The sequence below is a fragment of the Mugil cephalus genome, chromosome 11 (assembly GCF_022458985.1).
Source record: "Mugil cephalus isolate CIBA_MC_2020 chromosome 11, CIBA_Mcephalus_1.1, whole genome shotgun sequence".
Classification (NCBI taxonomy): Eukaryota; Metazoa; Chordata; class Actinopteri; order Mugiliformes; family Mugilidae; genus Mugil; species Mugil cephalus.
This window is the reverse complement of record NC_061780.1, coordinates 14,089,668-14,117,205: the sequence shown is the minus strand read 5'-3', so window position 1 is coordinate 14,117,205 and position 27,538 is coordinate 14,089,668. Positions and strand designations below refer to the sequence as shown.

The 27,538-nt window shown below is 42.9% G+C and overlaps 1 protein-coding gene across 8 annotated transcripts in view; it reads right to left on the bottom strand.

Annotated features, from left to right (window-relative positions):
• Positions 1–1,444: 1,444 nt before the first annotated feature.
• Positions 1,445–27,538, bottom strand: part of LOC125016185 (protein MTSS 1-like) — a 46,149-nt gene continuing 20,055 nt past the window's right edge. Inside the window, exons 4-17 of one of the 8 annotated variants that reach the window (XM_047598454.1) lie at positions 18,196–18,280; positions 16,912–17,003; positions 16,679–16,753; positions 15,539–15,550; positions 10,932–11,089; positions 10,687–10,794; positions 10,450–10,547; positions 8,857–9,118; positions 7,537–7,650; positions 6,947–7,219; positions 6,560–6,787; positions 5,797–5,956; positions 5,394–5,675; positions 1,445–4,527 (exon numbers count right to left, since the gene is read on the bottom strand). In XM_047598454.1, coding sequence (XP_047454410.1) covers positions 4,055–4,527; positions 5,394–5,675; positions 5,797–5,956; positions 6,560–6,787; positions 6,947–7,219; positions 7,537–7,650; positions 8,857–9,118; positions 10,450–10,547; positions 10,687–10,794; positions 10,932–11,089; positions 15,539–15,550; positions 16,679–16,753; positions 16,912–17,003; positions 18,196–18,280 — 2,420 coding nt within the window. In that variant the 3' untranslated portion in view covers positions 1,445–4,054. Of the gene's footprint in view, positions 4,528–5,393; positions 5,676–5,796; positions 5,957–6,559; positions 6,788–6,946; positions 7,220–7,536; positions 7,651–8,856; positions 9,122–10,449; positions 10,548–10,686; positions 10,795–10,931; positions 11,090–15,538; positions 15,551–16,678; positions 16,754–16,911; positions 17,004–18,195; positions 18,281–27,538 lie in introns of all 8 variants that reach the window. The other 7 variants (XM_047598453.1, XM_047598458.1, XM_047598456.1 and 4 more) reach the window with 7 other exon arrangements.

The following is a 27,538-nucleotide window of genomic DNA, read 5'->3' as shown; positions in this document are numbered from 1 at the left end:
AGGAGGGAGGGAGGGCGGCCAAGCAGCAGCAGCCCCTGAAAATATTTTCCAATGGCAGCGCCGCTTTCCTCCGTGCGTAACCGTGACGGCAACAGACGTACGCACACCCGATGCATATGCACGGGAGCCTGGGTTGTACAGTATTTATACTATACTACGTCTAATCCAATGAAGAAAACACTCGTTTGTTCTTCCACATATAAAAGTATTAGAAGTTAATACTCACCGGATCCTCCCAGGAAAATGATCCCGTCTCATGCTTTTCATTTGCTGAAATTTCTAATGCATCACTGTAATGTAATGATCTATAACACCCCTAAATGTTTAGTGTGGAATGTGACTAGACTGATGATGGAAAAGAAAAAAATTCCACTTTTGCTGTTTAGGGGCATAAAGGCCAACAAACTAAAAGGTCTGCGAAAATGTGTCCCAGTGTAAAAGGAGTGTATTGTCAGCTGGGTGTGTACTCATAACCTCCCCTTGCTATTATGCATGTGGAGCATTTGAATTATTCAACCGGTCCACACCCAGGAAAACATGACACCATGCGGACGTTTTTGTTTGGTTTCTTTAAAGACGAGGACTGCACCTGAAAGAAAAGTGCGTGATTTATTGTTGGCGTCTCCTCTGACCGATTTAAGAGCCTTTTCTGTACGGATTTGACTATTTCACAGACTAGAGGAGTGTTCTCTGGCCTCTAGAGACTAGAGGGGTGAGGCAACGTCCAAGTGGATGACATTAATCAAGTTTGAGTGTTAAATGGAAGCTGGTGTGACACCGCCCCCTGGTGGCGAGAGCTATGCACGCCATTTGTTTATATTTTTCTCCATGGTAGTCTGTGCTTTGGGTTATTCCTCATGCCAACACTATGGCCAGTTCTCCGATTGGTTCAGGGTAGAAGCTTTGTCATGAGAAATAAAAAGGTCGACCCGCCTGCAGCAGTAACTGATCCTCACAGCGGACAGCTACGTCAAGATCCAGTTTGCAGAAACCATTCACCTGATGGTTAACCTTTCCAAGCTCAAGAATAAACTGCCAAGCTCAACCTTTAAGTCAGCATGAGTGAGTGATGCTCGAGAAGAAAAACAGCAGGAGTATCAGCGATGGCTGCGTCGGCCGAGTCTGTGGAAAAACCCAGAGCAGCAGCTAAACGAACCGGGAGGTGAGAATATATAAGAGAGAAAGACATCTCACCATCAGGAAGCTGGTCTGGTCGAACATTTGGTGATCCTCATGTGCTTGTGGCTTCATTTTTTACTTTTGTTTTGCTTTCCCAATTTTATTAACAGGTGAGAATTAATTCTTGGGGCAAACATGTAGAAATACTGCAGAGTTAGTGAAACAAACGGTGAGGTGAAGTGTTTAAGCATCAAATACTCTTCTGTTCTTGATTACTCTTAAATATCACTGTCTATGCAAAAGCATCAAAAGTCAAGGAGGCAAATCAAAATTAATATATTTTTTTATTGTATTGCTGAAGCAGTCATAACACAAACAACAACAAGCTTTAACCTGCTGAACGAACTGCGTCATAGCCTGAACTACACAGGGACAAAAAGAGAGGTCAACTCTCCTCAGGGTCAAAAATAAGCTAAAAACTAAACTAGAAAACTGTATTATTATTTTTTTTTTACTGTACTTTCAAATCTCACAAACTATAAACTTCTTATTCATAGGATATACTGACATTTGGCATTATATAATATATATTTATGCTAGCAATTTAAATATGGGAATTACAGGTCGATAATACAAGTTTTAGACAAGATGGACGTAAAAACGTGAGACATTTGAAATCTAATTATCCTCAGGGAGCGGTTCCAAATTTGCGTGTCAAACTAGAATATGCAGACAATCAGAAAGAACTTTGACTTTAAACAAAGATTTTGTCAAATCCATTCGGAAGATTTTTTTTTTTCTTTTGACCAAACTGAGGCTGAAGAGGGTGCAGCTCTGCGTGATCTCCAAATGTGGACTCATAATACTGAAGAAAACCAAAAGCCTGTTTAAAATGCTCATTTTAAAACCGTGTGCTTCTTTACGTGTCGCAGTTTATACAAATGAAATAAAGGACTTCAAAGCAGGAGAGTCATTAACATTTCACTACCTCAGATAGCCCATGCACTGACAGAGGAAATGACTCAGATATCTTATAGTACGTATAAAAATAGAGATAGGTCGAGGAAGGAGAGGAGGTTTAAACACTGGGAAAGAAAATAAATTAAAAAAAGAAATGAAGGAAACGTGTGAGTTCCTGGACTAACGTGTACAGCTGAATAATATTTACAGTTTCATACATTTTGTAGTAGCCATGGTCTCACAGTGCTTGAACTGAAATGCAAATCAAATAAACAATGACTATATTCCGACACAGTGGCACTAATCAGCATATTTAGCCAATAGTCCAATGCTGTTTCTATGAGGACGACTCCCACCCAAACAATTTAAAATAAAAAAATTAAATGTATCTAATAACACATTTCTTAAATTATACACTGGATTCTTTGCAATTAAAAAAAAAAGTGTTTGTAAATGAGCGTACACATGTTGACAAGAAAATAAAGAAATTCAACTTAACAGCAACTGGACAGAACAAAAACTATGTGGCGTCACCAAATTATAGCTTTACACTGAGAACGTTAAAACATCAAAAATAATTTGCTGCATTAGCTTCTTTAATAATATATATATATATATATATATATATATATAAATTTGAATTACTGTTGACATGGCACATCTGCACTTGTACATTTATTAACGCTGTGTGTAATCGATGCACAGCAGGGTGTAATACGTCTGTTGAACACTACATAAAAGGTATATTAAGACGAACCACTGGGAGGCCCTACAAAGCTCAGCATGTAGAGACTGTAGATTAAACGAAGCTCACTGGAAAGAGGAAGAAAAGGACACATCTCAAGGCAAATGATGATCGCTATATTCGATTTAAAGACGTTGTTTTGGCACCGTGGAGGAGCAGAGAAGCGAGAGAAGCGAGAGAAATTATTTACAAATGGGGAGGATACTAAAGCGAGTAAAGTAAAAGTGGACGTAGAATGTACCGTCTCTTAATGCCACAGCTTCTAGCGTGTGACACTCACACTGTCGTCTCACCCAACGCTCAGCAGTGGCTGTGTTAGAGTCTGTTCCTCTGCTTTTTAGGAGCAGTCCGTGTTGGTCGTACCTCCGCACATGGTGGCTTTGTGGACTGGACTTAAGTGTTTGAACTGTGGCTGGAGGAGAGCACCTTTCTACAGCAGTCTGTGCAGTTCAGGAGTTCCCAAACGGTGCGGTCAACAGCCAATCAGCTCTTCGTACCGCACCTGAACACTGATCTCTCGACGCAGTGTGGTACTTGAAGTGGTTATTGCATGTCTTTTGCCAAGTCACAAGGGACTCAGAGTTTTTCCCCACGTCTCCAAGACAATGAGTTTGTTCACATAATACACAGTGAGAGGAGGCATATCCATCGTCCAACTCACCAACCCACTGCCCGCTTGAAGAAATCCGCACGGCGTAATGCTACTCTTGCTTTTCATTAACAGAAACGCATCCGAATGTTTCTCCCCATCACCACACGTCTATAGGCCTGGACTGGCTCACCTATTATTAGTGCTTTGGCCAGTGTAAAATCTGAGATCTTCTCCTTATAGTCAGGATCGTACTATAACTCACAAAGGTCAACACAAGTGAGCCACTTTTGAATTAAGAACCCGGCTTTACATCATCGTTTGAGGTATCGTGAGCTAAATTTGAAAATGAACAACAGCCTATACACATATATATATATACATATATACACATATATATACTGTTGTTTTTTTTTTAAATCACTGAAAATCTGTAGTTAACATTTAGAAATGCCGTCCGTAGAGTAAGAACAAGTCACTTCTCCTAGTAGCATAAGAGGCCTTTTCATTTTGAACACTGCACTTCTATCAGCAACATTTTTTTTTTTTTTCTAAAGCTTTTGACCTAATTTACAAACACAACGACCGAGGAGCCCTGCTTCTATCACCGCGACCTTCAGCTAAACATCACGGGGACGTCGTCATGCGATGCGCGGCGCAGAGCGATCGTTGGTGAGGGTCCTCTTGAGTTTGACCCCCTTTCGGATGGCCGTCAGCATGTTTCCTCCTTCCATCTCCCCCGTCTGGTCCCCGCCTCCATGCGGTCCCATCTCGCTCTGCGGGAGCTGCTGCTGGGTCAGCTGGTGGGGTACGACGGGAGGGTTGGTCGTAGCCTGACCGCTCCAGGACACCACGGGCAGCGTACCTGCGTGCTCCCCCCCGGCATATGTTGGAGAATCTGGGCTTTCTCCTCCCCCCATCTCCTCTCCGCCCCTGCTCCCATTAACTGCTCCTGACATGTCGGGCACTGTGGGGATTTTAACCGGCACGACAGGAGTACGAATAGGAATGGGGCCTGTACCTCCGACGGAGCCCGTGCGGCGGGCGGATGGTTTTGAAGAAGGGGTGCGGCGGATTGTGGCAACGCCCGGTGTGACGATAACTGGACCGTGGCCTGTGGAAGAGGGAGCAGAGGTATTACAGGAGCTGGATCCACTATGAAACCCTTGTTCAGGCCCTGCAACGCACGGACACATATCAGAGTAGAGGCAGAGATTATGAGTATGTATGAAAAATTTGTGTTGAAGCCATTTTTTCCAGCCCACAAAATTTTAGTGGGGAAATTTTGGTTCTGGAGCTCATTATGCTAGTGGAGATATTCCAGGCAAATTAAGTAGTTTGGGTGATGGAAAGAAGAGTAACAGTGACAGTGAGTTGATTTTACAACAAAATGGCTGTAATTGGCTGTATTTGTTGAAGTCTTGCCCGTAATGAAATCCATATGCGGTGATATTGCACTCATACTTACACTCATACGTACAGCCTATAGAAAAACTGCTAAGCTATATGAGGCATACATAATGGCTGCGAAATTTCAGTCATGCCTATAATCTTTTATAATAATCCTTTCAACATCAGAGCTATGAGTGTGCGACTCCACTTTCTTTTGCTTTATACATAGTGACTGCAGCCAGCTGACACTGTGCACAACATGCATACAGGACGACGGATTGTGCTCGGCTAAAAACAACTTTAGTATGTGTTCTGGGGTTAAGGTTAGGGTTAGGGTTAGGGTTGTTCTTCTTCCCATGTTTTCTCAGAAGGTAATCTAGAGGCTAAATGGTCTCATTCCCACCTTGTGATGCTACGTGGTATTACAAAGCATGACAGGACGGTGCTAGCTGGCTAGCATGCTAACTTCTGTAGAGATCTCAGCAACACTCTGACATTTCCTTACAAATTATAATTAGATTTTATGATCAAGAAGGTAAAAATTAAGTGTGCGAATCCCTTTTGCGTATGTATCAGTGCTGCCTGTACCTGTAGGAGTAGGAGGATAAGGTCCAGTGGGAGCTGATGTATAAGCTCCTGTGTGGATGGGTGTGGAGGGGTAGGTCCCCATGTGGTAAGCCACCTGTCCAGGGTAAGGAGCCTGGGTGCTGGGCAGGCCGGCTGTGGAGGCCGGCCGTTTGGTCTGGAACATGCGCCTGTAGGACTGACTGATGTCACTGTTTCTGGGGATGGTGGAGGACTTATCAAAGTCAGTCGGCTGCTGCTCAGACTCTTGGTCTCCAGCCATCGAGAAGTAGTCGTAGTCTGAAACTAGATTGGAACAAACAGAGAGGTCAACATGGTGCAGACATAGCATGAGACTGTACGATAATGACAGTAAATTAGGTTAGAAGTCAAGGTTAAACTGTTCTTTCTTTATGGAGTGTGGCACCTTGTGACGGTATGGTGTCCTCAGAGCAGCAGGGTGTGTTGGTCTGTGTGCTGTAGCCACTGGAGCACTGGATGGAGTCTCTACTGGACCTCTGGGTGTCCAGCTCCAGGCCTCTGGATAAGGCCAGAGCCAGTTCATCATGAACCTCCATATCACCAGCCTAAAGGAAAACAGATGCAGGTGACGGAAAAACATTTAGTCAGAGAGCCTGGAAACAGCAAGGTGCAATTCATTAAAGTCATTAAAGTCATTAGGTACAACCCATTAAAGTCATTATATGGGAACGTTAGTGATGTGAGCCTTTATTACTCATCTAAGTGCCATGATTGTAATAACACTGACCTGCCAGAAGTTGAATGTGAGGTCACATGAAACTCGGAACACAACAGATGGCATTAAACGTAAAGTGACCTATGTAAATAAGCTTCGCTGATTACAGACGAAAAGTTTGTGAAACTGTAACCCTTGAACACTGGAATTTGCCTTTAGATTTAGCAAAGTGCTTCATTTTTAGAGTATGAAACTGGCAAGTGAGACGAATGTAAGTGGAGGAAAAAAGTTTGAAACTAAAAAGAGAACAGATATGAGAAAGATAAACAGAGAAAAGTATGAATGAGTTCAAAATGAGTGAATAAACGAGCAAACAATGAATGAATGTCTGCCTCAAAACATGATTGGCTCAACAAAGACAGACTTGGTCAATCAGTAATTATTAAGTTTATTCCATTTATAACAATCTGCTGAGACTGAGACTAAGACTGACCTTCAGAGGTGCAGGCACAACCCTGTTGTTTTCTTCCACTGACGCCGACTGGCTTGATGTTTGCAGCGCGGCTGGAGCAGGTGTAGAGATCGAGGCCTGGCCAGAGGGGGGGCTGCTATTATTGTTCATACTTCCATTAGTGCCCACCACCGCTGGAGTCTCTTTGTCTTTCTTCCTCCTCAGTGTGTTTACCATTGGCTGGTCATAAGGCCCCGGCTTTGCCCAGTCCTGAGGAGAAAGACAAGTCAGTCTTGTTGCTTTTCATGAGAATTATTTTTTTTTCTCCACTTCTGAATACGGAAGATGTCACTAATGTGTATAAGAAAACTGTCCGCGTCAACAAACTGTGGACAAGGAGAATGGAAATGTGTCGACTGTCGAACAAACCTTCCAGCTGGGGACTCGCGATGAAGGCACCATGGGGGAGCCCAACGTGCAGTAGTGAGTGTAGTCTGGCAGCAGGGCCGAGGCAGGACGTGACCATGAACGGGTGGGGCAGGAGGTGGAGGTGGAGGTGGAGGTGGTGGTGGTGGAGGAGGATGAAGAGGAAGTAGGGAAGAAGGGGAAGGCAGTGCCTGACCCTGAGCCTAAACTCCCCCCGTTGCTGGTGTGCGGGTAAGGGGAACTGGCTGGGCTGTAGTGGTCAAACCCATTGGACAACTGGTTGTGTGCATGTCGGTTGGATGAAGGAGGATAACGGAAAGAGACAAAATAAAGAATAAAACACATACAATGGGATAAATAATTGAAATGATAAACAGAGGAAAATAATAAAAACACATCACTGAGGATAAATGGAACACAATCAACAGAGGACGAGGGGAAATGGCCACAAATGCTGAACTGAATAAAAAGCGAGGAACCTGATGCACACACAAGGGAGTCGGACGGTTCCTTCAACACGTCTGTGATCGAGCTCACGTCGTGGTGCGTTTGTCTAACCCTGACATGCTTCATTGTGGATGAGTGTTTTTCACCTTGTCAGTAGCGTGCTGAGGCGCAGTAGCAGCAGCTAGAGAAGAGGGGGAGCTGCAGTCGCTGTGAAGTTGCCCAGACTCTGACATCTCAGAGGAGCTGGAACCAGGACAAGGCTGGGACAACGGCAAGCAGGCAGCGAGAGGACACCAGAGGGACAAGAGGAGGAGGACGAGGAGGAGGAGGACGAGGAGGAGAGACAGACGTGCAGGGGGAGAATTGCAAAGACAGACATGTCAGCAGGTAGACAGCACAGAGAAGCAGTTTGTTAGATGGCAGAGGCAACTTTCCACAGTTCTCAGCAGTTAGTGAGGAGAACAGCCAAGTGACAATAGAGGCTGCAGAGGAGGTGCTCAGGGAGTCATACCAGCATTGACATCAGCTGTGTTAGTGTTAAGTATTGAGCCTTGCCAAAGGGAAGCATAGTTGCAAAACTGTTCTGTGCTGACATGTAGGAAGTATCCTGACAAACTCGACTTGTGCGTTGCGTGATATTTAAGAGGATTAGCAACTAAAGACAGGATTATTTCGTTAACATTAATTACATGATACATGATGCCTACAGGCTAGCTGAGAGTACAGGTCAGCTACAAAACATCACAGAAAAGGGAACTGGAAGTGGATGAAGGGCCGTTCTCTTTCAAACACCAGCGACTGCAACTAAACCAGGAATGAGGCAATGAGAGGGCTGATTCCCAGGACCGTACTGTAAATGGGTCAGGGACTGACTTGCCAAACCACCTCCAGTGCATCATAAAAACTTGGAGCCTAACTATACCAATGTGTTCTGGACGGGGGATCTCTGGTTGCTGGCGTGCGAGGAAAATGTCAACCGCTGCAGCCCCCCTTTCATGGTTGATCTCAAACCACTAACCCCACGCAGACAATCCCCCTCGACTAAGGCACTGACAATTATCTCAAACCTTGTGCTGAACGGTTAGACGAAACTGACAGAGTGAGACCTGCTGATGGAGACGTGCTCTTTAATGCCTGTAAAACATGCTGCTGACACAGTGGCGCGTCAGTTTACTGTGATCCATTTAATGAAAATAGGACACAAAGTATACCTCCTAGTTTAGCCAACCCGCAGTCTGTCACAGTGGTGGACTTTTTAATGGCAGGATGGGCCTGACCTGTTTTGCCCTAGGCTAGAATGGAGGCAGACTAATTTCCTGCACATTTCTGCTATAATAATAGCAGCGAGATGACTTCACCATCACATAGACTTTCTGCTGCCAGCTAACGGCCTCTCGAAGTGGAAAAGGAGACGGATTTAAAACAATGGTTAAGTCTGGGTAGTAATAAGTGTTGTTATTTCTTACCTTTGTTTCCGCCGTCATTGGCGAGGACGATTTGGACATCGTGTACTGGTCTTGCGATGAAGAAATGAAGCCCGAGTCGTGGGAGGAGATGCTGGAGAGCCGAGCCGGGGCCTGCTGGGGTAGCGTGGAGCTGCGGTATCGATGGCGGGGGTGATGGTGGTGGAAGAGGTGGTGTGAGGAAGAAGAGGAAGAAGAGGAGGAAGGAGAATGAGAGTGAGAGCCACTGGATCCCCTGGAGTCACTACTGTTAACGCTGTTCAGACTACTGTGAAAGGGGAAGGAGCGAGGGATGAGGGGAGGTCCAGAGGAAGCAGAGGTTTGCCGGTGACGGGCGGGGTACAGAGAATCAAGTGCACCCACAGACGGGGGTTGAAGGAGGAAAGTTGGGTAAAGAGGAGGTAAAACAAATAATAGGGAAGGGAATGAAAGCAAAGGATCGGGGGAAATGTGGAGGAGACAAAGTGGGGAAACAATTAACACGGCACACCAAGATGCAGCAGGTAGCAACTGAGGCCAGTCCCATCAAAACAACACAACAAACCAACACGAGAGGCGTGAAATCATAAAGACAATAATTACAGTCGGGGAATTATAGGATTTTATGCCCTACCGAGAGTTTTTCGAAATGGTCCATCAAAAATTTAAAAACGGCGTAAACATTGGTTCTGATTACTGAGCGTGAGCACATGAAGCAAAGTATTTATTGGAAAAAAATATATCAACCAAATCATGTCAAAATTTATAAAATGCATAAGAGGCAGAACTGCAGCTTGCTTAAGCTGCACGTGTTATACTAGCATGCACAAAAAGAAAAAAATACAAATGTGTGTGAATTAATCTCAAAAAATCCACTGATTGCAAAGCATCAAAATTACAACAGAGTTAATGGATTTCTGAAATGATTCTTTTTGGAAAACATAAGAAGCATAAGCTTTGGACTGTGAGGTGAAAATGCTGCATCGTAAAAACAAAATCAAATTAAAGAATGAAGAAAAAAAAAAGCAGTCTTATTTGGATGTGAAAGACTTGCGTTGTTATGCTACAGGTCGTCCTGAACACATCATCACCCACAGCCCCAAAATAGGTACCACAAGATGTTTACATTCCAGACACCCTAAGCTCTAAATTTCCTCTTTAAACCAGACATGCAGAGCATGGAGGACAGAGTGAAGAACACAACGTCTGAACAGCTAAAGTTTTGTTTTTAAATTCATCCATTTTATACACCTCTCTCCACCTCACATTTGACCACCAGGTGGCAGACACAGTAAGGTCAAGATCCATTTTTTTTCTCTCCAATTACTTGTTTAACAAGAAAAACATAGTCATAACATGAGTGTTTTGGTAGCTCCTGCATGGATACATGCCGTTATGTTACCGTATAAGCTCTGAACAGACAGTTCAATCTCTTCTTCCTCTCAGTTGGAAACTGGTGACCAATATAAGTGGAGTAATGCTATTTTCACTTTAACATCATTTTGAAACAAACAAGGTTGTAAAAGTTGTATGGGTCCTGTAGAGACATGTGCATTGGAAAGACACAGTAACTCTCTTTCTATAATGTGAGTCTTGTGATTGGTTATATGAACCTACCTGCACATGCTCGACTTCCTGGACATGGTGGTGCTGGGAGATGAAGGTGGAGTCTGATATGACCAACCATAGTCTGAGCTCTTAAGGTCCATGATCACCTGATAAGAAGGACAATATTAGTCATATTTGTTAGTTTTATATGTTACGAAAGGCACCAAACACAGTCACATTTAAGTAAAGAAAGCAGGAGAATGTGTTTTAATTGTCATCGACTTTATCTCGGACGTTTGTGCTCACCTGTTCACTGGCAGGGGGAAGCTTGTGTGGGTCAGATGTCAGGGCCTTGAGGTCATCAGAGATGGCCTGGAGATGTGTAACTTCTCCCAACATAGAAATCTCCTCATCCTAAAGATTAAAGGACACAGAGGACAAAGGGATTTACAGATAATTACTATTTGAGCAGTAGAACGTTCTTGATTCACGAGTTTGCGAAACAGTTATTATTTTGTGTGTGTGTTTTAATCTCTTTCCACCGTACTCACCACTACAGGCCGAAGCATGGCTACAAACCAGCAGAACCTCTGTCTTTCCTCTATAAGAGCCTTTCTCAGGGCCTGTTTCTCCGTCTCTTCCAACAGAATGTATTTATCACTGACATCCTGCATTGCACTGTCCAACTGGGGCTGGATATCTCCACGGCCTTGGAAACAAAACAGACACAAGAACAAAAGAAGTGCACACGTTACTATATGTTTCAAGAATAAAAGGTACTCAGATACATTTAAATTAACTAGATCAAAGGGACAACATTCTACCTATATACCAATATTCTCATGAGACAGAGTTAAGCTACATAACGCGCATGATTTATCACAACAATATGCGACTGTGTAGCAGGGGGTGAACGTTTAACTGCATGTGCCGTTCTTGGTTTCCACCACTTCTATCTGGTGACCTGTTACAACTTCTTTTCATGTTATCTTTTCATTGTGGACACTGCTATCACAAACGCTACCATTTGAATGTTTCCCCTGTATCGCCTCAGCATGAAGGGCCACTCTTGTCCGTGAAGTGTTTCTTGTCTCTTGCTCAGAGGCGGCAAAAAGGTTATCTACTTCAGGCTAATCTGTTGATAGCCTACATGTATTATGACAAGACGGCGTTCCTAGACAGGGTTAAGAGAGACACCGTGTGTGTTTGCTTTCATAATGACAAGGGTGCAAGGTATCTTCAGGACCATCTGGTCCTTGTGCAGTTTGTACGTGTGTTTTAATAAGCATATGTAAATCTGGGATTGTTTGGGGGTAATTAAAATCCCAAGGTTATCCTGTTACTCAGCGCCGTGCGCTTTTGTTCTGTCTGCGTGCAGAAATGCGGCTGTGTGTGCATTTGTGTGTTTTTAGGAGCCCGAAGCCAAATCGAGCCCTCTTGAGTTCTCTAAGGAGGCAGGAAGGTTGGCGACTGCCCAAGAGGACATACAGTAGGCCTCAAAGGCATTATCTAACCACTCAAACGCAAACACAAACACGGTCTCAACTTTGATACATCAAGGTTAAGCCCACAGTGAACAGCTCTGTGGTCTCCCTGTCTGCTGTCGTCTGGACAAAGATAAACTGGCCTCTTTCTTTGTTGACGTTTCATTTGAGGCCCTGTATCATGCAAATCAGTAGTAAAGAAATACAGGGGAAGTTGCACAAGCAAATCTTCCTGACCTCAAATGTGAAACACAAGGATATGCGTTCTACATTGAGAACAAAGCACCACTTCAATGCACTATGCAAGACACAGCATGAAGAAGCGCTGTACAACTGATACTACTGGTTTATATATCAGTTTACTAAACCACAAACCAAATGACAGTTAAAAATGGATTGCATCACACGTACAAATACCAGTGTGCAAACAACACACATTAAAATAATGGAGCAATTTTGAGTCCCATGTAATGGATGTTGACAAAATAAGACAAACTGATTTTCCATATGTATGAAATCAATTTACGGAGCTTGGTGGGGTGAATTTAACGCCTGACTCTGGAATGTGAGTTATGTGTGCGTCTATTACGGCAGATCCTACTATATCACATCATGTTCAGAGAGCATGATGAAGTAAATCGACTGTAGAAGCCAGACTGGAAAGTTTAAACTGCAGTATATATTTTCAGTCTCATATAGATCCAAAGGCAACTCCTGGAGCAGACCAGTGTGCAATTATATTGTATGAGGGTTTGTGGGGAGCTGAACCTGAAAGACAGGCCTCACTCATTAGTCTGGTTTCCACTGCAGGACCAAACTCATTATTATTCATGTCCCTGCAGGCAAAGTCTTTTTCCATCTAGTTGCCACGGAAATTATTTGTAGATTGGGCTGACGTTTCGAATGATCACTTGACATAAAGAGCTGGTCAATCATTATTGAACATCACAACATCATGCATCTATGATGTCTCTTATTCACTGTAAAATTCGTCTCTACGTGCCATGACAACAAAAGATGCTTTGAGCGTGTGCGATCCACGCTGTGGTCGTCAAGGATGCGGCGTAGGGTACGTCACAATACCGAGGAACGTTCCCGTCACAACGAATGAACGTCGTGTTTTTGAGAGTTTTCATCTCTAAGTGTCCCTTTAGCCCCGATGAGAAAAGAAGCTTTTCGAGCCCCAAAGCCACGGATGCTGTGGTGTCTCTTTGGCATGCATAGCCTACAGACTTCTGGTTTTCTCCCACCAGTTCAAATACTGGCAGACAGTTTTCTCAACATAACCAAAGTGGTTTTGGAAAGACACTACTGTAAGTTGAGGTACTTTGTCTGAGACAGATGGAAAGCCAAATATTTTCTTTGTTGCTGTTTTTGTAGTGTCCATCACAAGCTCGAGTTGTGCTCCTGCTTCTGTTAAAGGCCGCCCTGTTAAGAAGAGGCACCTCACAAAAAAGACAACTGATTTCATTAGGGCCTACCGAGTGATTTTTAAATTTAGCCCCTTTAAATTGAAGCATGAGGTCCTCATTTCCAAACGCACATACGTTCATGATACCCATCGTGCTCATGTGAAAACCAGCTATTATTAACTACTTTCAGCTGACCAGACAAAGCCTGAAAATATATTTAGTGTTTTACAAGCAGTCATAATCATAACTTCATCGGCTTGGGACGGATTTTAGAGTTGATGTGACACGCATAATTACAGGGATGGAGAGGGTTGCAAACACACAAAGGGATACAAGTGTGCAGAAACAAAGCAGGCACATCCTGGCATGAAGCTTCCACTCGTGGTGAGCAAAGGGGTTGTTAAGTGCTGAAGTAAAGCTTCGGATATGTTACAGCCTTGTCTCTTGTTCTTCGGTTTGTCCGCATTCCCAGTCTCTGTGCTATAACTTGTGCATCTGTGCAACTATGTGAATGACAAGGTCTTGATTGCTGCTTTTTCCTTCTCCTCGACCACAGACAAACACTGAGGTTCATTGAAGATCTGTGGTCACTGACCATCCTGTAAACAAATCCACACCACAACATATTTCAATTAGAGACACACTAGTCTCTTAAATACGGCTGCACCATCGCACCAAACAATATCCTCCACAAGTAAAGTCAATGTGTCTCCCTGATTTTTATTAGATGCGATGAGTAGTTTAGCCAACTGATTCATCCACACTTCAAACGTCACAGCCGGAGCATCAAGAAAAGTTGTTTAATGTGAAGGACTTTGAACGTTATTTGCACTGCATCTATACTATAAAGAAAGAAAGATAAAACGCGAGATCAACCAAAAGATTCAAGAATCGTGTTTTGATTTGTGTGACGGAGAGTTTGGAAAAGCCCCACAGTCTGAGCACATGTAGATACATGAGAACGCATAAATGAGATTAACTGCTCCAGCTTTCACATGGCCGGTGATTGCATTAGGCTGCAGTCACAGGTTGTTTCTTAGCACGGCCGGGGTCTCAGGTCAGAAAAACACCCTCACAAGACACGTATCAAACATCCGACATGGACTCACCCGCAGGAGCAGACAGATGGTGTTTTATTTGTGAGAACAAATGGAGCGCACGTTTGTCCAGCTGTAGGATATAGTTGTCTATTTTGAGATTTGATTTGAATGTTTGTGTGCGGAGCTACGAGCCACGTGCAGTTATGTAAAGTTTAGTGAAGTAGTCACACTACCGAGGGCATCTGCAGAACGGCTGAAGGAAAAACACAAACACTTGAATTGAATTTTATATGAAAGAAGCGTCAAAGAAGTTAGATAGTTTGTGATTCTGCAGTTACAGAAGGAAAACTATGGCAAAAAGCACCACTAATGTTGAAAATGTTCAAGTTCTATTTCGGCTAAACCTTTTCTTGGTGCTGTAAGGACGGGGCTTGCTGAAGATGAGACAGATACGTGCCGAGCAACAGAAGCTACGAGCATGAAACTAATCAAGGTCGACACCACAGAGCTGATAAACAAAATGACTTTGTGGAAATTGATCTAAAACTACAGAACTGGACCAGTGAAGCACAACACACTGAACCTATTAAGACTTATATGAGCACACATCTACTGAGGTCGCCACATCTCTGGGCAGTCTCTCTCATGTCTCTCATTTTCTCTTATAAGCATCATACTCCTTTTCTTCTTCTAGCCACTGCATTGCTATGACTGTGATACTGACTCCCTAAAATATTCCCTTTTCTGATGGAACCCTTGAGTTAGTCCGAGGTTGACGTCACTTACAGAGCTGCACCTCTTGCTACTTTATATATATCGTTACTGTTCAACCTCTATGAAGGAACTTCTTTACCTCATGTGTTTACCAGCATAGGACCCAGAACTACAGACAGCGAATGAGATGGTTCATAAAAAAAAAACTAAAAAACTATGAAGACAAATAAGACAGATGACAAAAAAAAGAACGAATGCTTAATTTCTGCAATCACAAGTTAAACTCTAGGGCCTATAGATTCACAAACTTATCTGGATCAGCCAATATGCCATGGCAACAATTGATTGTAACAGTTGCCATATGCGTTCAAGAACATTCATCATGCATATATTTAGCAGCATTTACACATACTTATTACCTTTCATAATGCAACCAAGATTGGTTTGGTTGGGCATTATAGCATATAAGCAACAATCTAGACAGTGTCTATTCTACAAACTGACTTACCTAGGTTATCAGCTGCAGTGCAGCATAAGGTGAAGGATGGTATCAGAACAACATGGGGACAAGGAGAGGAAAAGATCCAAGTCAACTGAAAGACTGCCAGCACTAAACACTAATCCATCACATACATAAGCAACTTTGTGTGTCTGCATGAAAAAAAAAAAAAAAAATGCAAAAATGTATTTATGACTACTGCATCCTTTCCACCTGCGGTTTTCAGTGAACTTTAAGATCATCAAGACGAAATTTATATGCATCTAAAGTATGTTGATGCAAGGCATGTATAACGTTTAAATCTAGCGCACAGTGAGAAGAGTCACCTACTTTCTGCTTGCTTACTTTTGCTTCAAACCATCTGTTAACTTTGAGAGTTTAAGTCAGCCACAGATTTAAAAGTGAATCTGGAGGCATAATGAACTAATTCCTTTTTTGTGTATGGTATTTTTCTCTAGGTAGGTGAACGCGCACTGTATGTAGAAAGCGAGCCAAGAGAACTGCAGAGGAAAAAAAGGCCCTGCCCTCTCCAAGAGCAGTTACCAAGTAAGGTAATGTTTAGCCTTACTAGATCTGCACAACTTAATCAGAGAGGACAAACATCACTGCTGTCTGAACAAAACCCATATATGTAATCTGGTCTTTTTCCCATTTTCCATTTTAAAATAATAAAAAAAAAGCAAAGCCCCCTACGTGAAAGCAATTTTATATATATATATATATATATGCGTGTATACAGTATCAGTGAAAAGTTTGAACAGACCTTCTTGTGGAACTGAATGAGAAAGTGTGTCCAAACTTTTGACTGGTAGTGTATCTTTGAGTTTTGCTTTCATCCTGGATGTATTTTTCTTTTCATCAGATATGCATTTAACAGAAATCAAACTAGAAATCTTCCAGGCACATCGCACCGTTCAACTAAAACAAACTGGAGTAAAACAAACTGGAGTAATTCACCAGTACACGAGTAGCAGTTTTTCTCTCTATTCTCTTGAGCAGGATTATTATTATAGGATTTCATGAGTAGGATTTTATCGTATTATTGTTAGAACAAGATTTGACTCCAGCATTAATGGATTAACTATATTTAGCAGTGTTAGTTAAATCTCCTTCAGGTTTAAAAACAATTCTTTCTTTAAAATAAATTACCTTTCTTCGCTTTCTTCTGAAGCTTCAGTGTGTCCGAGGACTTCTTCTTGATTTCCTGCCGAGCTCTTTTATACTCTGGTTCAGATGGACAACGTAAAAAGGTAAAACGTCAATACATCAATATTACTTTTGTGGTATGACTATCTACATAACACTCTATGGTTGAAGTTGTAATAAAAACTAATATTTTACATTCCTTGAAAGCTCTTGCATCATTGCATTGGTTATCCTACCTTTTGCATGGTCCTTGTCCAAAGTGTTGACTCCTCTTTTCCAGTCTTCCATCTGTTCTTGCAGAGGGTTGATCAGACCCTCCAGGAAGCCCCTGTGAAAACAGCAGGTTTGTTACTTCTGATCAGAGGTCAGCTGGATCAATTGAACCATTTATAGTAAGTTTCTGAACAGGTACACATTTTTGTCTGTGCTGTTAAAGTGAGGAAACTTTTGTCCTCCATGCTGGCAGTGGAAGTATGTAAACCTATCGTCCACAGTCCTTCTGCCTCTCCGTTGCCATGGTTGCTCCCCTCTCTTCAGCTCTGGCAGACCTGTCATTACTGGTTGATGTAAAACATCAAGCTGAGTTTAACCGAGTTTAAAGCTGAGTTTAAAACACTGTTACACTGCAACATACAATGGCTTTACTAGCGCCTGATGTGGTAAATTGGCACCGCGTGAAAAAGTTTGCCAACGTTAATGTATATGTGCAAGTCCTGCACTATAGTTTGAAAGTGCCAAGCCATAGCTTTAATCTTAGCATGTTTACATTTCTGCAAAAAGAACCGTGTGGGAGATACCGCCAGTTTAACGCATAGTGGAAGGGTATATCTGTCATCCAATTAAAGAAGCAGACAGACCGTCAGACTTTGGTTTGCCTTTCTGTTTGCATAGCATATAATCTTGTGTCAATCATTAACAGGCAAAGAAAAACACAGACTGTGAGAAAAAACTCTGCACATGCGTCACAGGGACGCTTGTGCAGTTACGTTTGTCAATCATTACACGACTGCGTCCGTCTTCCAAGATGCATTCGTGAGCGTGAGAGGTTGGACAGCTGCAGCCTTACTGCACGGAACTAAATTTAGACTTGCAGACATTACTACAAAGTGCGCGTGTGTCAGTGGGTGGGTGGGGATCACGGCCCCCCCTGTGCACGGCCCCTGCTATGGAGATCCGAGTGGAATCCGCACTGAAATGCCAACTGAAATTAGAGAGGCCCTTGTCTGTGCAGTGTGTGTCTGTACAAGAGAGGGATGTGGAGCGTGCGTCTTTACTGAGACATTTTTGACGCACGTGCTGCCAGACAAATCGTCTCTTTCCCAGCATTCCGAGAGAAGGGGGCAGTCTCACACACACACACACACACACAAACAAAATGTCACAACATGGAGGAAATGGTGAAGTAACAACTCAGCTCAATGGCTTCAGTGTACCAGAGCTTAAGTGGGACTGGCAAATGACAACAGCACGGTTGAGATTAAATGAATAAAAAAAAACAATACGCTGTGTTTAATGCTTACATGGAGAACTGTTTGAGTTTAGCCTCTATGCTGCGATGTCTCATACACATCCTGGTCAACGCCGAGCCGATGTCTCTCGTCCCACCTGAAGGATAAAAAAAGAAAGACAATGAGAAACTTCATGGGACTTTATTTGATCACTTCAGAAACCATTCAACCATATAACCAAAACACAGGTATTAATCAGTAACACAATAACTAAGAAGAGGACATGACATAATACAGAAGCTGTTGTCAAACCGCTCCCATAAAAATAGTTTCGATGCTGTAACATCACACAAACAACAGAATCCAAAAAGAAAGAGTGAACAGAACATTTTACGCTGCGATTTAAACTGTTTTCCAAATTGAGCATTGGGAACAATAATTCAACAAGAATTCAAAGTCTGATTAACTCTCAACTGTCATCAAACATCACCTGATATTTGCAGGACCTTTAATTATTTTAGCAGAGTGCAAAACTGCACATAAGTGCCTTTGACGTAAATGTTACAATTAGAATTTTACATTTATGAACTTTTCATGTGATAAGACGCAACTTAAGACCGTAAGTCGTTTTCCTTCCGGCTGGCGGCTGCAAAAACTAAACGAAAGGTTAATTTGAGTAGAGTACAGTGTTCAGCAGGCGGCTCATGCTGCTGAGGAATTAACGTCATACTTAAGTGGAAGAGACTTCGCTCCAAAAAAAACTACTGCAGGTCTTTCTAAAAGAAACATCATTAACATGCACTCACTGAACCCCCTCTCTGCACTGCCTCAGAAAACTGTCAAACAGTGGGAAACACTGAGTTATGAATTGCACATGTACTGAGGACAAGAGATGCGATGGGAAGTTAGAGCTGGAGTTTAATGAATGTGATTCAGGGTTGCGTCAGTTTCCTTTACACGGACTAACTAGCTGTCCGCTGGAAGGCCTCAGGCCGGACAGCTAAGCAGGGACCTGACATTGATTGACAGAACTATTGTATGGCTGCTCAGTGTGACTAGCCAGTTTCTCTGTGGGACTACTTTGTGCATGCCCGCGTCTGTGTGTGTTGGCGTGCGCATTATAGCGAAACGCTGGGGGCAGAAGGATCTTGTACGAAACGGTGCAGAGTTATGGTGACATTCTGTTTTGTGTATTAGAAACAGAGAGATACTCTCTGTTTATGTGCGTATCTGCGCGTTCGGCGGTGATAATCTGAAGTGAAGTGTGAATCCCCTCCTACAGAGCGAGCCATTCTGCTGTCAAGCACAGTCCTCAGTGCACGCGGAGACTCACACAGAGCCGTCAGTCACTCACACATTTACAGACAATTGTCTTCGACTCTTTCAGCGGTTGGACAAAACAGAACAGTGTATCAGGCTCCTCGGTGCCTTATAATGTGAGGGTTTGTAACAGCTACTGTCTGCGGACCGAGCTGGAGCGGGGAAATTTTGGGGGTTATATTCAATTTGTGGAGTGGTAGATTGAATTATTTGTGAAGAAAAGCCTCTGATTCCTCCAAAGACTTGCCCCAGAGTGACAAAATACCTCCCCTTGTTTCCATCAAGAACTAGAGTAGCATTCAAAAAAAAATTCTTTTTCGTCACAGTTGCTGTGGGATTTAGAGCCAAGTTTGTCAAAGAACTGATTTTTAAACAATCTGCATCTGTCCTGCTCTTCTGAAAGACCAGTGTTAGCTCTGTCTGTCTGTGTGTGGCTGCCTCTGCCTTTCAGCCAACTTTAACAGAGAGATACTGGGCGACAGTGTACGAAACTACACTAGATGACAAATTACATCTTTGTTTTGCCTTTCAACCCCATATAATTTACTGTCAGACCCAATGATATTTCCCCTTTTTCGCCCTCTGTTCATTCATTAATCCACTCCTCTTGTCCGTGCGCACGTTATTGCAGTGGGCGTGGCTATTACACGCCATAAAGGACCTCTCTGTTATACAACACCATAATGCTCATTCATTCCCGTGTTTACTTGTTTAGTCACGATATCCTTCCATCCGTTTGACCACCTTTCCCCGTCTATGGCCGCGTGTTATTCTTGAGGGTGTGGCTCGACAGATGCCACTGTGCCACAGAGAGGCCGCGCGGCCAAAAAATGTAGTGTTCCAGGCCGCGCTGTCAAGGGAAGAGTTTGGTTTCAGCTGATTGTTCATCGGCCACAACCACACCCACGTACTTGGTGTTCGATAGGAGAGAACCAAAATATTGTCTCTCTTGGCTTTGTGCACGGAAAGACTGTGGCACAGGTTTTGGGAAATGGTGTAAATGTTGTTTCTTTTAAGGGGTCGTATGAGGCTACTTCTAAGATACATTTGTCTTAGCACATTAGAATTGAAATGTGATGTGTATCTGGTAAATCATGAGAAATATCAGGAAAAACTCCAGATACAGAAACTAAGACTATAAAAACCAGTGCAACATGATTCTCATGATAAACATATTCAGAACTCCCCCTTCTCTCTTCTTCTTTTTTTTTTTTTAACCACCGTTTCTCCCTGTCACAGCAGGTAGCTGGTCATTGGGGCCTATGCATTGTCTGGCAGTTGCTGTGGCAACCACATATAGCATGTATGTATTATTTGTGTCTGAAGACGTTGGGCTGGGGAAGGATTTCTGTTTCTATGTAACGTACCGATGCGGTCCATAGTACAGGAGTGTGTGGCTGGGAGGGGATAACGCAGTATTTTGGCTTCTTTTGCCTATATTGTTAAAAAATATTCATATTCATTGTGCTGATATTGGTTTCGACCACAATGACCAACACAAGCTCACACTTTGTGAGGTGTTAGGGGTTAGGAGGCGGGCCAAGAGCAAGTCAAGCCAATGTCCTCCGTTTGAGGAACATTTTGTTGCTCTCAGGATGAAGTGGCTGCCAACACACAACACATCGTCTTCTCTGTCGAGTACTGAGTGACCCCTGAATAGAAATAGCTGCACTGGCAGCTCCAGTTGTCTGCAACTCACACACACATACATACACACACACCAAGAGCAAGCTTCAACTGCCTCACTACTGGGCCAGACCACTTCAGTGTCTGTGTAGTGGCATAGCTGGCTGTCAGTAGAAATAGCTGCTGTGTAGCATGGTTATCTCAGAGGCTTGTAATTATCCCTGCACCACCAGCTTAACCAGTTGAAAACGAACACAGACAGTCGCAGAAACTGTGAGCTTCCAACTGTGGTGCATCCGTGTACCGTCACTGTTCGACTGAAGCTTTTTTTTTTAATGAACCTAGAGAGCAAGAAGACAACTCTGGGCACAATTTTAGCCACATATATTTTTTTTTCCCCACACAAAGCCTTAGCTACAAAGCAGAAGGTAAAGTCGAGGGACTGTTGTGTAACTGAATACACTTAATAGACCTACTTTAGTGTTAATTCATTTACACTATTTCAATCGATCTACGTCCCTTTACGAGTGTGAACCTGAGGTTTTCAGCTATTCTTAACAAAGCTTTGTCTATGATTTCTGCTGCTTCAGCTTTCTGCATGAGGTAGTGTCTCAAGGGTCTTTGGGGACATTTGTGACAGAGGTGATAGTTTTCGCTCAGAGTGTGCGTGTGTGTGCGTGTCTGTGTGCGTGAGCGTGAGAGAGAGAGATACTACGGCAATTTGATGTTGAGGTGCCAAGTCTGTGTCTGTCCTCAACCCCCGTCCAGACTGTTCCTTGGAATGTCACACTGTGCTGACGCAGAGTGTGTCTGGTGTGTGCTTTTGCACTTTGTCACAAAGGATTAGAAAAGAGAGGTCTTCAGAAGGCCAGCGCATTAAAGATGAATGTGTAAATCTGATGGAAAAATACTGTAAGAATACGCCCACTAATTGAAAGTGTTATTATTGGCTCTCGTTATAACGTGTAGCCTCTACAGTTGTGTTGTACCAAAATATCCTGTGTTGGCAACGGCTGTTTATTTTTCTTATAACTTCACGTCTTAGTTAAACACAATTACCCAAAAGGCAGCAGGCTGTGTAACTCATCCTTTTCACAGGACTGAATAAAGTTCACATTTTTGTGTTTAAACGACTGGATCAACTTCCAGGATTTGACTCCAAATGAAACCATAAATAATAACGGCACAATTACGGCAGGAAGCAAAATGATGCGATACAATCTTCTACAAGAATGTAGTTAAAATTACAATATAAAATGCCAGTGATTTATTTGCACAGTGATGGCCCAGGGCTAGATGTAAGATAAAAACCTCCTCCAGTATAGACAGATTCAGCCGTCAGTAGTGAATTGCATTTAACCTCTAAACCAAAGCATGAGGGAAAACACGATTGTGATAAATATTGGGATAATCATAAAAAGTACACAATTTACTATTAATCTAGAGGACCCGATCTTTTTTTACAAAAATAAATAAACCCTCTGTTTTAGTGCATTTTTAACAGCTTCCCATTAGAGAATGATGTGAAGAGAGAATCGTGGCAGATTTAAATGTTATGTGCAGTAGCATAATTAACGAAAGATTAAAATATACTGTACAATTATGTGAAAAAGACTTGATGGCAGAGATCAGAGAGGGAGAGAAGGGGAAAGAGAAGGGAAAATAAAGAAAGGGAGAGCAGAGTAGTGCGGTAGTTTTGACATGTAGATCAGAGAGACTGGCAAACTTAAACCAACTCCGTGCACTGGCACCAGATGGATGCTGTTAACTACGGGCCAGTGGTTACGCTGATAAGAGGCTGGAGACTCTGCAGCTGGATACACACATACACACACACACACACTCGACCAGCTGGACAGAAGTAATGCGATCTGTTCACCAGCTAATTAGAGAGAGCTGGGGGAAAACACTGAGGCTCCATTCAATCTAGGCCGACTAAAATTAAAAACACACCTTTTCTTCTTCATGTTGGTCTTTGTTAAACACAAGCTGGTGTTTTTCAAACCAAAGAAATAAATGAAGGCACGTTTCCAGAAAGATAACATACATCTGTGCAGTTGCCAGCTATGTAACATGTAACAACAACGATACAAAACTACTGTACTACTAGTACTAATAACTATTTATATTTACACTTTCCAAGACTATTCTGTCCATATTTAGGGCAACACAAACCTAAATACTATGTTATTTCTATACAAGACAATACTTTAAAATGCATCACTGCGTAAGACTGTCACACACACATACACAGACACAGACACACACACAGTCCTAGCTGAACAGTTGGCATTCCCAGATGGAGCCACCCACACAGTACAGATACAGGCTTGCATTTCATTCAGGGATTTATATGTCTACTCTGTCAGTCTGGTAGCCTACTGTTAGTGTCCAATTACATTTTTCTATAACTGATAAATTAAGTGGCTTGTTGTGAGGGGTTTAGGTATTGAGGGGGCTAAAAAAAAAAAGTATGAATGAACTGATCAAAGAATGATTTCATACACACAGACATGGTATGGTTCATACTGGTAGAGGGGTTAAGTGAGGCGAGGACTATGGTCATCAGGCCACATACACTCAAAGTTCAAGGGCTTTATAATACTTTGCTCGATTATTTGGCCTGGCCCTCTGGGGAGCCAAGCCTACCTCTTCATTGATCAATAGCTGCTGACAGAAAGCCAGCCTGTCACTCTTAACGTTGCTTACCCCCACACACAAACACAAACGCACACACACACACACAACAGTCAGCAAGTCTATCCTCAGCGGGCAATGGCACATACAACGTGTGGGCGAGCAAACACACACACACACGCACCTGCTGTAGTGTGATCAGTGCTGACACTGAAAGACTCTGGACTGTCTGACTACATCTCCCAACAGCTGCCATGCAAAAACAGGAGAGGGGGAAACGGATGAAAGAGAGATGAACGGGAGAATATAAGGAGAAATGAGAATGATGGATTACAGATACTGTACAAATAATTTACGTGTATTATGAACATGCAGACTAATGAACAAACGGGGTAGTTGGTAGTCATGTAAAAGCAAAGCTATCTTTTGTGTCCTGGCAGTAGCATTTAGTCTTTATGAGGATAACTGTGTTGTAATCAGTTGAGCATCCAAAAGGTAAAATATTTACAGGACTCTTCCCTCATTCTGTGTCCTCTGCAGGGTGCAGACTCCGTCGTCCGGCTCCTCAATTCAGTCTCTTAATTCTGAACACAGAAAGCTAAATGCACTTCAATACAAGCACTTTTAAAGTTGTAAATTACTGTTATGTGTTTTCTTTTTTTTAATCTAAATTTGTAATCGTGTGGCCTGTTCTGTTTTTTATGTCATTTAAGCTGCTGTCATGCCCTTTTAAATTGCCCTGTGGGGACAAATAAAGTGAATTGAATTGAACTGAATTGAATTGAAAGAGACGACACTAAATTTCAATCAGCAGCAGCAGCAGCACATGTATAACAGATTTTCCCCTCTCAGATATGAAGCTACCACTTCCACTATAAGCTTCGACTGATAGACGAGATGTTTGTCTTACGATAAAGCGACATATTAACTGAAAACTGACACGAGAGATACGGGAAAACGAGAGGAAGGTCATCGATTACTGATCATTAGCCAGGTAAAATCCATGATGTTGCGTGTCAGTGCATCAATGAAACGAGGCACCAAAGACACAGGCTGACCTCTGAGTGTCTTTGGAGAATGAGAGCTGGATATGTTGGAGAATATTCATCTGCAATAACGTACAGTATACCGCCCTTAAAGGAAACCTAAAGAGACAAAGAGAAAACTGCAGCTGTGAGATGTGTGTCCGTGAGCCGCTGCAATGCAGTGAAATGCATTCTGAATAGTAATGCATGAGACTTGCCATTACCCCTCTCCCTCCTCTACGTTACACTCCTTTCCTGAGTGTTGCGTGTCGTCCAAGCTTCTCCCATCTACTCTCCTTGTGTCGTTCTAGCTTTCTCTCCCTTCCTCCTCTGATCCTTCACTCCCCATTAATTTGTCCTCTTTCATTACCTTCATTCACTCTACTCTGTCATCTGCAGCGTGGAAATAGAAAAAGAGCACCAGAATGATGCAAAGGCTGATGTGCACAAAGCCGACCGGAGTGAAAGTGTGTCAGTGTGCCACTGTAGCGCTGCAACCTGAATACTAATGAACGCGGTATAAAATTTAGAAATGAGTCCTCTCACAGCGGCCGAGAATAGGAGATGGGACTTTTGTCAGTTTAGTGTGGCACACTTGGATGTGAATGGGTGGGGAGAACAAAAAAAAAATACCCACGTGAGCGTAGATGACCAAGTAATTTGAATGTGCGAGTATGCCACCTCTGTGTGGTTCCGCAGGGTGAATGCTAACGAGTACTCGAAAGCAGCAGATAAACAAGAAAAGATAGCTGGCAAAGGCACCCATTGCTTCATATCATCTTATTTGAATGCAACTGAGCTACTGTATCTCCACTTCCCTCCAGTTTTATTCTCATTCATTAGCTGCTTCCGTTTAGGATAGTAAATCAATGAATAGGGAGCTGTGTGGCTCATACTCATCCCTCGAATTCACCACACATCCATTCTCCATTCACAGAGAGATAAATTCTACATGTAGAAAAGTGGATTTAAAATATAAAATTGTGGCTTACAGTATGGATGATGTTCATTAGACCAACCGGGTAGTCATCATCTAAGCTTAAAGATTTAACATATAAAAAAAAAGTCTGGTTGTTTTGGGACAACGACATCCAACTGCAACAGCTTAATGGCCAAGCAGTGACTGAACAAGTCCGTCGCCTGACCTCGGTTTGACTGAGCAGGTGGGCCACTTGTTTGAGACCACACTGAAACAAGCTGCACAAACAAGAGAATTAATGAGAGCAGCTCCGGCGCAGGCCCAGCAGAGCATCGCCACAGAAGACACCACAAGTCCACAACACGCATCGCAGTCAACCGTCGAGAGGACGACCGTACAGGTCGGACGGCGGGAATCCTCTGCTACAAAACAGTTTCCAGACTTGACGTGCAAGTTTAATCCACCGGGTTTACAGTATCCTTGTAGTGACATGTCACAACTGCACATGATCGCAATCTAAATGTAGGCCATTTGCTCCACTGTATTGCTTCGATTTAATCTTTTAAGCCGTTATATCTCTGATCTCGTTCTCTATAGTGCTTTCTATGTTCTGTTTAGTTTTCTCCCTCCATTTTTTCCCCCTCAGCTCCCGTCTCCTGTCTCTGATGTCTCTGTGAAAGTAGTACCATAATGTTAACACATTGCCTGACTTAATCCCGTCAGTAAGCAGTTGGCTAGTTCAATGAGCGGTCAAAGTCAAGACCAAAATAAACGGGGAGAATATCCCATGGGAAAGTACATTATGAGAATACGGCATTTAGGTCCTCTCCACCCGCTTGACAGTGAGAAATGATTCACAAATGCAACCTTAATGACCAAAAACCTGCGTAGTCCGACGGCGATATGGATTCTTGACGTCAAAACCCCGATCTGGATCTAGAGTGGACCCACAGACAGTGTGCTATTGTTATAGGTTGCAATAAAACTGGCAGTAAAGGGCTTCCTTCCCTGATAGTTATGTTCTCTAGGCAACATGTAATAACATCCATCAGCAGCAGCAGCTATATATCTGCTGCCCACAATCTGACCAATTAAAGCCTCCAACGAGGGGATTTAATCATGTCATGGGACGGCCAGAGAGGGGGGGGGGGAGAGAGAGGCATGCAGGGTGAATGGGGGTGAGAATAGATTACCCTCGAGTCCACTTTTGCTCTTTTCTGAGCTTTGCTGGCCCACTTTTTCTCTAATCATCCTTTGGTCTGACACACATTTCAAAGACAAACATAAAGGATTTAGTAGGACCTCTAGCAAAAATCCATTGCTGCTTTGGTTGAGGCTTGGTACCTTTATTTGGGGTATGTGCGGCTGAAAAGAAGCGGCATTGATAACTACAACCAAAAAAAAAGATATATTAAATAACAAAACTGAGCACACTTCTTACGTACGTATTAGATAAAGGAGACACAATCTCGTGTCAGCATATGGCCTCTGAATGGCGAACGTGCAAAAAGTCTGTCGCCACAGTTAATCATTTACAATGAGGAGCACAGAGGTTCATATATTCACTGCAAAGTCTGAATGAATTGATGAGTCACAGGGCGCGAGTCCCAACCGTCTCGTACACGAGACTTAGGTTTAGATCGCAACTTTGTCGTTTATAATGTGACGAAAGGCGTGCGCGGACAAGATGTTCGAATCAAGTTTTAGGTGCAGCTACCATAAAAACTGAACACAACAGTAGAATGAAATAAATATAACTGTTAACGGATTAGCAATGGATTAGTCTGTTAAAACATGCATGTGTAAACCATACAGAGGAAAACAGGTAATTCAAGTAAGGAGGGTGGACAACATATACTTACAATGGTTACTTAAGACCTTGTAGACA